The 11,760-nt window shown below is 46.9% G+C and overlaps 2 protein-coding genes across 2 annotated transcripts in view; both read left to right on the plus strand.

Moving 5' to 3' along the window:
- Positions 1 to 4,422, plus strand: part of LOC310803395 (semaphorin-3F-like) — a 47,217-nt gene extending 42,795 nt beyond the window's left edge. The window contains exons 16-19 of the mRNA XM_083668136.1: positions 28 to 185; positions 570 to 637; positions 1,435 to 1,568; positions 2,305 to 4,422. Coding sequence (XP_083524262.1) covers positions 28 to 185; positions 570 to 637; positions 1,435 to 1,568; positions 2,305 to 2,823 — 879 coding nt within the window. The 3' untranslated portion in view covers positions 2,824 to 4,422. The remainder of the gene's footprint in view (positions 1 to 27; positions 186 to 569; positions 638 to 1,434; positions 1,569 to 2,304) is intronic.
- A 1,875-nt stretch (positions 4,423 to 6,297) lies between these two features.
- Positions 6,298 to 11,358, plus strand: gnat1 (guanine nucleotide binding protein (G protein), alpha transducing activity polypeptide 1; the record flags this gene model as incomplete). The annotated part of the gene is made up of 9 exons (XM_083668148.1): positions 6,298 to 6,403; positions 8,347 to 8,389; positions 8,483 to 8,624; positions 8,911 to 9,068; positions 9,597 to 9,725; positions 10,022 to 10,151; positions 10,457 to 10,610; positions 10,907 to 11,118; positions 11,260 to 11,358. The coding sequence occupies 8 exons, from the start codon at positions 6,298 to 6,300 to the stop codon at positions 11,095 to 11,097; spliced, it is 1,053 nt and encodes a 350-aa protein (XP_083524274.1). The 3' UTR covers positions 11,098 to 11,118; positions 11,260 to 11,358.
- Positions 11,359 to 11,760: the final 402 nt, after the last annotated feature.

Below are 11,760 nucleotides of genomic sequence, written 5' to 3' on the forward strand. Positions count from 1 at the left end.
ATCCCCTCTCTCTCGTTCTCCCTACAGCAACAGCTGTACGTGGGCTCTGTGCTGGGTGTGACCCACCTGGCCCTCCACCGCTGTGACGTGTACGGGGAGGTCTGCGCTGACTGCTGCCTGGCCCGGGACCCCTACTGCGCCTGGGACGGCAAGTCATGCACCCGCTACTCCGCCTCGCAGAAGAGGTGAGTACCAAGAGTATGTGTGTGGGTTGGTGGGTGTGGGTGTGGGTGTGGGTGTGGGTGTGGGTGTGGGTGTGGGTGTGGGTGTGGGTGTGGGTGTGGGTGTGGGTGTGGGTGTGGGTGTGGGTTGGTGGGTGTGGGTGTGGGTGTGGGTGTGGGTGTGGGTGTGGGTGTGGGTGTGGGTGTGGGTGTGGTTGGTGGGTGTGGGTGTGGGTGTGGGTGTGGGTGTGGGTTGGTGGGTGTGGGTGTGGGTGTGGGTGTGGGTGTGGGTGTGGGTGTGGGTGTGGGTGTGGGTGTGGGTGTGGGTGTGGGTGCCTTCAGACATCCGTTGTGAACATGTTGTAGTTAACCTCTTTTTATTTGGGAATGCTGATCTGACCCCTCTAGGCGCAGCCGTCGACAGGATGTGAAGTACGGCAACCCTATCCGGCAGTGCAGGGGCTACAACTCAAATGGTGAGCTGACAGGAACCCTCTAGAACCCTCTGGAACCCTCTGGAACCCTCTAGAACCCTCTAGAACCCCCTGGAACCCTCTGGAACCCTCTGGAACCCTCTAGAGCCCTCTAGAACCCTCTGGAACCCTCTGGAACCTCAAATAGGCACGGAAACAGTGTCTATTTGCGGTTCCAGAACTTTCACTGTGACAGCAACAGATGCCCAGTAGTATCACACAGAGTATGCATCATGTCATGTAACATGTACAGTACCAGTCAAAAGTTTGGACACACCTTCTCATTCAATGGTTTTTCTTTATTTTTATTATTTTCTACATTGTAGATTAATATTGAAGACATCAAAACTATGAAGGAAAACATATGGAATTATGTAGTAAACAAAAAAGTGTTAAACAAACTATATTTTAGATTCTTCAAAGTAGCCACCTTTTGCTTTGATGACAGCTTTGCACACTCTTGGCAAGGTGTGTCCAAACTTTTGACTGGTACTGTATGTAAAATTTGAGAGAGGATAAATCATGAAGCATTCTACCACAGTACGTCACTGACTGAGATTGTTGTGTGTAAATGATTTACATTTATTATTAACGGGGAAGTTTACCCAAAATCCATATTCATGTGTATTTCTGGTCAATCGCTAATGTACACCGTCTCGAACTATCATCATTTTGCGTGCAGCTGCATCGCAGCTATCGAAAGTATCAAAAAATGATTTACGTTCATTATTAACATTCATTATTATTTATCTGAATACTGACTGTGGCTTAATGACGTGGTGATGCTGTTTCTGCTGTAGTGAATAAGAACACCCTGGAGAGTGTCCAGTACGGTGTGGAGGGCAGCACCACGTTCCTGGAGTGCCAGGCCAGGTCCCCCCACGTCTCCCTCAAATGGCACCTGCAGAGGGAGAACAGCGACCGGAGGAAAGAGGTGAGGCAGGGCCCTCTCTGTCACACACTCCAGGGGAGGATGGTGGAGGTAGAAATTGGAGGACGGGCTCATTGTAACGCATGGATCGGAATGAGGAATGATAACTTTTGATGGATCATGCGTGTTTGAAACCATTCCTCATTCCGTCCCATGCGTTACAATGAGCAGAGTGTCTAAATCATTAGAGGCTGGCGGAGGTAGACATCGGAGGACGGGCTCATGTAATGCCTGGAATGGAATGAGAAATGAAGTGGTGGAATGAGGAATGGTATCACACGTGTTTGATACCATTCCGTCCTCCGATGTCTACCTCCACCAGCCTGCCCTCTGATCATCACACTGCCGTCATGAGGTCACGTCCTTTAAACAACATTACCATCGGAGGGATAAGTAGTTTAGCTTTAAACAACAGAGTCTTTGTATGGCATATCATATCATAAATGAATATAACTATCATGTGCCATAACTCAATGAGTATGACTATACAAATGGTCTCTCTCTCTCTCTCTCTCCCTCCCTCCCACGCTCCCTCCCTCCCTCCCTCTCCCTCTCCCTCTCCCTCTCCCTCTCTCCCCCCTTCCCCTCCCTCTCCCTCCCCCTCCCTCTCTCTCTCTCTCCCCCCCTCTTCCCCTCCCTCTCCCTCTCTCTGCCCCCTCTCTTCCTCCCTCTCCCTCCCCCCCTCCCCCTCTTCCTCTCTCCCTCTCTCTCTCCCCCCCAACCCCCCATCCCCTCCCAGATCCGTTCAGAGGGCCGTCTCCTGAAGACAGAGCAGGGTCTCCTGCTGCGCTCCCTCCAATCCTCCGACAGCGGCATCTACCAGTGCACGTCCACCGAGAAGAACTTCAAACACACCCTGGTCAAGCTGCAGCTGGTGGTGCTGTCCAGCCGCACCGTCAACAACGTCCTGGTGGAGACCGGCAGCCCAGCCCAGTCTGGGGCGCTCCCTCCGCTCCAGTCCAGCGCCTGGACCCCCAGCTCGGGCCAGTACAAGGACCTGCTGACCATCCTGAGCCAGCCAGAGATGGGCCTGATCAACCAGTACTGCCAGGACTACTGGCAGCTGGGGGAGGGGAGCCCCGGGGACCCCGTGCTGGCCGTCAGCAAGGCCAAGGGACTGAAGGAGCTGAAGGAGCAGAAGAAGCCTCGGAACCGCCGGCATCACGACGAGCACGATCACACCCATCACGACGAGCGCAATGACGATCACACCAATCAGGAGAAGGGAGGCGATCACACCACCCCAGAGGAGACATGAGGGGTTGGGCTTACTGTACAGCACCCCACCCTGTCCTACAGTACAGCACAACCCCCCACCCCCGCTTCCCAACCCCACCCTACTGCCCCCCAGCCAACCCCTCCACCCTCTCCTCTCCACCCTCTCCCTCTCTCTCCCTCTCTGCACACCCCTCCAAAAATGGGAAAGACTTCAATCAAAGGATTCAAAAATGTAATGATCGAAAAGCGACAAGACAGAGACACTACAAGAAAAAGCAACAAATTGCAAATAGCAAACAGGTTCTTCTTAACTGTTAAAAAAAAAAAAAGATACACAGTATTTATTTTAGGTTGTACATAGTAAGATTCTGTGCATTTTCTTTGTACTCAAACTAGAAAACAAGTTTTTTGTGAATAGGTACATCCGTGCAAATATTGTTGTTATTATAATGATATTATTGTCCTTAGTGTTATTGTTTATTACAAATTGTGTTATTATATTGAAAATATCTTTATGTTTTTGTCTTTTTGAGGAACAGCATCGGTACATAGAAAGGACATTGAAAGTGTATATATGGACTGAATGGACTGGTGCGAATGCCTTCAGAAAGGTTAGGTGCATTGGCTACATGTTGGATCAATCGACTGCTGGCAGTATTTAGTCTTCGAAAGGGGGAGTCAGAGCCCAGAACTTCCCCAGAGGGATGGACAGTTGAGCCCCATTGCGGGATACAGCCAGCGGACTTTCCGATGACATTGCAAGGCGTTTCATTGGACAAGCAGCCAGAGAGATTACGAAATGCCCAGAGACTGCAGCGATCACAACAGTGTCTCCCTCAGCCTTGATACAAGGCCTTCCTCTTCCTTTGCCAATTGTACTGACCCCCGGGTTCGACCTGTCTCGACCCAGAACCTTCTAAAGTCTTCTCTTCTCTTCCACAAACTGATGAGGAACGCCCTGGTTTCCTTCTCTTGACGTAGGCCGTGTGGTTGGACCCGGGCGGACGCCCGACACTGAAACTCTCTGTTCTCAGTTGTTACATTTACACTTCTGTGTCCCGAGACTCTTCCAAAACGAGTTACTGTGGGGGTAGTTTGTTTTGATGATGTGTAAATATTACATCTTAATGTTAGAGACTGTGATGGTTAGAATAAGCTGTTTGAGGAAGAAAAGAGTCTGTTGTTGACACAAGGGAGGAAAATAACATTGCCTTCTCTTCTCGTCCTCCTTGGGGATTAGAGTACCTCAAGTAGGCAGCTACATATTTTTGTGACCGTTTGTTGATGCACAGCTTTTGACGAAAGACAGACAAAGCGCCTTCCCTTGTCAAAATCAATTCGAATCGATAAATACTTCAAAAACATGGTCAAGAACAGTTGTTTGTATCGGTGGTGTAAACTCTCACTCAAAACAGAGCGTGTACGTATTTGTGTTTATGCTCAAAAGGAGGGAATATTCAATTGTCCCATTTTACGCACCGTAGGTAAGTGGGTTGCATTCCAGCAGATTTTTTTTTTCCATTCTCCTGATTGGTTCAGTTGGGTCGTTTGAAATGTCTTGAACATTTCTCAAGTTCTCAGTCATTTACCATTAGTCCATGACAGTCCAGGGGAGGCTGCTGGAGGTAGAAATCGGAGGACGGGCTCATTGTAATGCATGCTATGGAATAGGGAATTTCATGCATTACAATGAGTCCGTCCTCCGATTTCTACCTCCAGCAGCCTCCCCTGGTCTATGAACACAAGTCACTAGGGTGAAAGTGAAAGTCAACATACTCTGTTTCTCTGATATCTCTCATTCTTGTGTCCATGAGGAACGATATTGTAAATAGCTACAACCACTAGGATGATCAGCACCTAACCACAGAAAACACATACCAAAATCTTGGAAAGGTAGCTTTTCATTGTGTGCATGAAATGTATATGTACTGTATATGATATTAGAATCGCTATGTTGCTGTGGATGTCAGTGGATGTCTATCTCTTTGTGGGAACGTGGGAATAATGTCAGTGCAAAGCAAGAACTGTGGACTCTCAGACCCTCACCGTGGAATACTCAACACACAGGAGAAACTTTGGTCTCTGTGGTGGTTTTAGTCCCATCTGTCTCTGTCTTTCTTTCTCTCTCTCTCTCTCTCTCTCTCTCTCTCTCTCTCTCTCTCTCTCTCTCTCTCTCTTTCAATGGAAAATGTGCAAAACATGTTTGCATATGTATGCTTCCCTTTGTTTCCTTTGGTTAATCTTTGGTATGGGTTAATAAGGACAAATCACTTATGACAAAATGCACAGTTGATGTTATTGTAATGACTTGTGTAAATTACTATCTCTCCTTTCTCATCGATGTTGCTGACTAATAAATTAAAGCTCTATATTTTATAAATACAGACATTCTTTTTTTATGTTCCTGTTGTAGGATAGGTGAGTGTGTCTCTCTCTCTCTCTCTCTCTTTCTCTCTCTCTCTCTCTCTCTCTCTCCCTCTCTCCCTCCCTCTCTCTGCCTCTCTCTCTCTCCCTCTCCCTCTCCCTCTCTCCCTCCCTCTCTCCCTCCCTCTCTCCCTCCCTTCCCCCCTCCCTTACACACTGTCTGTGAGGACACACACTGATTAGGATCTCTTGCCATCTTCAGATTGAGGTTAATAAGATCTGTCAGGTGAGACAGCAAAGCTCCCTAAGTACCTTAGTTCACACTGTATCATCACTGTGTTTCACTACTGGAACCTGGCAACTTTATAGTTTATTCCCCACTGGGAACTGGCAACTTATAGTTTTTTCCAGTATGAACTGTACATGTTTAGAATACATTTAACTATAAAAAGACAATGTCAACTCTGCCATGAGGGGCACAACTGATATAGGGGCGTCCTCTTGGAACATGAGAGTCCAGCAGAGACCTGACCTGCCCTCCCATTTATCTACAAAGCTGGTGTCTCTGGAAAGCAAGTGGCCTCAAGCAAACTCCCTCATAAACATGAGATATCCCCCAACGCTGAGCACACATCAATCATAACGCACCGTCATACACGATGCGTGTGCGACAGTTGGGATTGTCAACTGCTGTCCTCTTTGCATGGGAGACAAACTGTCTTTGTTTCCACCACTCTCTTATAAAGGCCACTGAGAAGAAGCTCTGTGAGATAAGCACTTGATCCGATGTGCATCTTCCGCTGACCACAGCAAAGTCCCCCTAAACCTAAGGTTAGGTCACATGTGCACTGCCCATATACCCCTGGCCGGTCAACTCCCTCCCTCTCCCCCCTGCCAGTAGAACCCTCCTGTCCTTGTGCCCCATTGGCCGTCCTCGATCAGGTGGACAGAGGATGCCCGAAATCCCCCCTAAGACACGAAAACACTCAACCATTCGCCAGTGTTTGTTGGAAGCAGTTGACGTGCCAGCTGTGTAGTTGAGGGCACCGGTGAGGCCAGTGGGCGAACAGCTTAGGACCCTTTTTTTTTCCCAGTTTTTCCCGTCGTTTGGTTTTTGAGAGGAAGTGCTAATCGAAGCCGGGGAGTCACCATGGGGGCCGGAGCGAGTGCAGAGGAGAAACACTCCAAGGAGTTGGAGAAGAAGCTGAAGGAAGATGCCGACATCGACGCCAGGACAGTCAAACTGCTGCTTCTGGGTAACTGTCTGTCTGTGTCTGTAGCCAGGGGGGGGAGGCTGGTGGAGGTAGAAAATCGGAGGACGGGGGTTCATTGAAATGCGTGGAACAGAATGAGGCAAGGTATCAAACACACGTGTGTTTCATACCGTCCCTCATCCCATTTCTTACGCTGGTCTGTAGGGATGAGGAGAGGAGAGGGTTGGCTGAGGAGGGTGTAGGGAGGTGTGGTACAGATGTCTCACAGGGTAGACTCTGGCTGAGACACATGTTCTCTCCCTCAACATCAGCCCAGACTGTAGTCTCACAGCCTACCGTCTTCGTTTGAGCATTTCATTGATTTTCCCACTCATGCACATTTTTCTTTGATGTCTCTTTTAGAGGGATGTGAAGACTTTTTTTTTTACAGCGTCTGGTCTCAGGATCTGGTCTCTTTTGGTGTAGAATTGTGCTTTCGGAGATGGGTGGACATTGTCATTATTTTTTCCTGCAATTGCAGTTTGGAACAGTCTCTTTTTCAGTTTATTTGTACCTACAGTATGTTGTTACATTGAGACTTCACCTGCTATAAGCATGTGATCTACAATATTTCTATGGAAGAGATAATCAAACACTATCATTCTCTCTTTTTCCAAATGTGCCTTATTGGGGTTGAACCGAGATAACATTTTATTGTGAATGAACCGAAATGAGATGACGGGTAGACAGTGTCGGTTGAAATCACTGTTAAAAGTGAATGAGCACACTTTCATTAACCAACCAAATGGACTATTGATTTTTGAACACATTTCCTGTTTGTTAACATGACCAAATACGGTACTGTGTCAGTTTACTTCAGTTAAACCGAGATATACAGACGCAATAGACAATATCAAACTCTGGTGAGACACAGTGTCCTTCTTCCCTCTGTGGGAGCCCAAGGCCAGCTTATAAAGCCTTGTCACAGTATTGTTCTTACACTTTGGTAATTGCTCACCTCAATCCCCTCTTAATCCTAAAACAACAACTGATTCAGCAGAACAGGCTTACCCACTCTGCACCCTCCACACGTACGTTAGCCCTCAGCCTACAAAGACAAACCAATTACACCTGTCTTGACCGTAGCATCCATCCCCAACGCCCTGCCCCAATACCTCTCATCCATTTATGTAATTAGGTGAGAAAGAAACACACAAGTGCTGAAGAAGATCTCTAAGATACTTGTCATTCGAAGAAAAACAATCACAAAACAAGCTACTATTACTTTTGATTATCTAAATAGTACATCCTTGAGATATAGTACAGGCAGTGTTGCTGGAGCAGGAGCTTGTACAGAACTCAGTGTACAGGTATCTGATTTTCACTGTTTCTAAAGGGCCTCTACATCACTATATATAGGTAAGGGATAGGGCAATATATAGGTCAGGGATAGAGAAAGTTCATCCTGACATCAGCTTTGGAGGGGCTTAGGGCAGGACTAATGAGCTTGGTGGCCTTTATTTGGATCCTCCATAGACCAGAGTAGACGGCAATTACCATAGGATTGGAGCTGCCACCTAGTGGCCATGTTTGGTAATTGGATGTTCGCCTTTCAGATTGTAATGTTCTTAATACACTCTTATCAAATCTGGAGGGGGAAGTGGACAGTCTGATAAGAGAGGGATATAAAACAAAGTATAATTGGGGAAAGTAAGATAGAGTAAGAAACAGGACACAAATGATGTAATCAACATAGAAATGGTCCAGATATGGCTTGGATAACTCACAGTAAGAGAGAGATAAATTGCAGACACAAACATAGATGAGCACATAATGTATATGCCCAGTATCTTCTAAGACAAAAATAAATTATTTAAAAAAAAACTAGAATCTAAATATCGGTGAGTTCCTATTGTGTTTTGCCATGTGAGACACCAATATACAGGAGATGCAGATATTGTATATGAATTGCACATCGTTGAACTCTATTTCCTACTTTAACATAGGTGCTGGAGAATCAGGGAAAAGCACAATCGTCAAACAGATGAAGTAAGTCACATGACCTCCATGTTATTAATAGTACTTCACATAAAATGGTGTCTCAGAATATCAAATGTATTTTGTGGCCTTTTGTCTGAACAGAATTATCCATCAAGACGGTTACTCACTTGAAGAGTGCTTGGAGTTCATCGTCATCATCTACAGCAACACCCTTCAGTCCATCATGGCCGTCGTGAAGGCCATGACGACATTCAACATCGCGTACGGTGACCCTGCTCAACAGGTACTGAGCTGTACTGCACTGTACTGTCCACTAGGGGGAGCCATGCCATACTGAACTCACTAACATTTCCCCTCAGGTTATGTTGTATGGGAGTGTTTCACTACTGTCTCTGTAACAAACTGTTCAGGTTAAGCACCCGTATCCTCAAGCATGTCTCTTGCTCCGTGCCAGTCAGTACCAGTTTATTGCCGACCTTACCAGGAAGTGTGTGTGTGTGTGTGTGTGTGTGTGTGTGTGTGTGTGTGTGTGTGTGTGTGTGTGTGTGTGTGTGTGTGTGTGTTTGTAGGATGATGCCAGGAAGCTAATGCATCTGGCAGACACCATTGAGGAGGGCTCCATGCCCAAAGAGCTGTCGGATATCATTATCCGCCTGTGGAAGGATAGTGGCATCCAGCAGTCCTACGATAGGGCCTCTGAGTACCAGCTCAACGACTCCGCTGGATAGTAGGTTACCCACTGTACCCATAGGCCTTCCACATGTGAATGAGAATGATTGAGAATGTGTGGAAACATTTCCATAACCCTCTCTGTGTGTCTCTGTCTCTGCCTTTCCCTCTCCCTCTCTCTCCCTCTCTCTCTCTCTTTGTCTCCCTCCCTCTCTCTCTCTCTCTCTCGCTCTCCCTCTCTCTCTGTCTCTGCCTCTCTCTCTCTCTCTCCCTCTCTCTCTGTCTCTGCCTCTCTCTCTTCCTCTCTCTCTGTCTTTGTCTCTCTCCCTCTCTCTCTGTCTTTGTCTCCCTCCCTCTCTCTCTCTCCTTCTCTCTCTGTCTCTGCCTCTCTCTCCCTCTCTCTCTGTCTCTGCCTCTCTCTCCCCCTCTCTCTCTCTCTCTCTCTCTCTCTCTGTCTGTATCTGTCTCCCTCTCTCTCTCTCTCTCTCTCTCTCTCTGTCTCTGTCTCTGTCTCTGTCTCTGTCTCCCTCCCTCTCTCTCTCTCTCTCTCTCTCTCTCTCTCTCTCTCTCTCTCTCTCATGCGTAGCTATCTGAATGACTTGGAGAGGCTGGTCCGGCCTGGATACGTCCCCACCGAGCAGGATGTGCTGCGATCAAGAGTGAAGACCACTGGTATCATTGAGACCACATTCTCCTTCAAGGACCTCCACTTCAGGTGGGTCTGTAAACGCGAACAAACCAACAAACCAACCTGTATTGAAAACGCCATAGGACAAAGGAGCAAAAACACAATCGTTCTCGTATTCATTTGTTTGTCCACTAACCCTAACCCAAAGAAAGGGACTCTGGAAAATGGAAAATAAGCCTTAAAAAGGAGAAACAAATGTAGGCAATTTTTTTTTTTTTTTTGGGGGGGGGATAAATGAACAAAATCTGGTGAAATCCAATTTAAAAAAAAGGATTACATTGATGATCAACAACACATTGACCTCTGGCGCCCCCTGTCTGCAGGATGTTTGACGTGGGCGGCCAGCGCTCGGAGAGGAAGAAGTGGATCCACTGCTTTGAAGGCGTGACCTGTATCATCTTCATCGCTGCTCTGAGCGCCTACGACATGGTGTTGGTGGAGGATGACGAAGTGGTAAGATATTATAGACATACAGTACCATTATCATCATCATCATCATGTGGAACAGAGACAATGATTAGTGGACAGAGTATTGATCAAATTAGCCTTCTCATCACATGATGAGATGTACAGAACAGTATTGTAGACAACTCAGATTCTAAGTATAAAAAATAGTCAGTTTAGAATGTATGTGGCCTAGGTAAAGTGGTAAGGGTTAGGGCTCGGGTCACTATGCTTCTCGTTCAGTAAGTTTCCTGATCTTAATCTGACACCCCTCTTTCTTTTTCACGTGATTCTCTCCTCCTCTCCTTCACCAGAACCGAATGCACGAGAGTCTCCACTTGTTCAACAGTATCGCCAACCACCGATACTTTGCCGTCACCTCCATCGTACTCTTCCTCAACAAGAAAGATGTCTTCATCGAGAAGATCAAGAAGGCTCACCTCAGCATGTGCTTTCCCGACTATGATGGTGAGGTCACCATCACCGTTCTGTGGCCAGTTGTTTTAGGGCGCTTGCACCAGTATGATTTCAACTGATGCCATTCATGTCATGTCAGGGGAGGCTGGTGGAGGTAGAAATTGTGAGGACGGGCTCATTGTAATGCACGGAATGGAATTAGGAATACCGTTGGAGGTAGAAATCATTCCTCATTCCATTCCGTGCATTACAGTGAGCCCGTCCTCAGATTTCTACCTCCACCAGCCTCGCCTGACAGTGCTGTAGCCTAGGCGTTTTCCCCTGAACATTGTCTCGTTCCCCCATAGGCCCAAACACCTATGAGGATGCTGGTATCTACATCAAAATGCAGTTCCTGGACCTCAACCTGCGAAAGGACATCAAGGAGGTCTACTCCCACATGACCTGCGCCACTGACACTGAGAACGTCAAGTTTGTGTTTGACGCCGTAACTGACATCATCATCAAAGAAAACCTAAAAGATTGTGGTCTCTTCTAAGAGCCACGCCTCCCAGCGCAGGTGAGGGGGATTCCTCATTCCCTGATGACTGCATACCATATGTCTGTTTTCAGATGTTAACTCGATGCTAACTGTACTTGACACTTGTAAACGGTAAAAGGCTGTCTGGTTGTACTGAATGGTTCTTCTGTCTTTTTTCAGGATGCTGGTTTGCCCCTAACCTATGATTCCAAACCCTCCCCCTTTTTCAAACAACGGGCAGAATCTCCTCCAAGTACTTGACATCCAATGGGGACCAAGATGGGAAACTGTCTTCACAAACTGCCATTTTCTAATAGAATAAAACAAGTACACATACATATGAATTACAGAAATGCAGCCCAGAAAACACCTCATAACCCCTACCAAAGACATTTGGAGTTCACTTGAGATGTGAAGAGAGAGAAACATGTAGAAGAGGTGTGCAATCTGAAAGTAAGAGGATACATGTCCCGTACAGATTTCTGTAACAAGTCGATCAATAGTCAAAGCTATCCCTCCTAAAGAGTCTGGAGTAGGAATTCCACCTCATTGCAGTACTATGCAAAACTGTAGTTGAAACATCCGAAAGTGATACTTCTCATACAGTGAGTAAACGTGATATAGGTGTAGGCATATGTATCGTCTCTTTGCTCCAGTAATTGGCCTACAAAGCCAAGTCGC

Source organism: Argentina silus (assembly GCF_951799395.1).
Source record: "Argentina silus genome assembly, chromosome: 4".
In the NCBI taxonomy this organism is placed as follows: domain Eukaryota; kingdom Metazoa; phylum Chordata; class Actinopteri; order Argentiniformes; family Argentinidae; genus Argentina; species Argentina silus.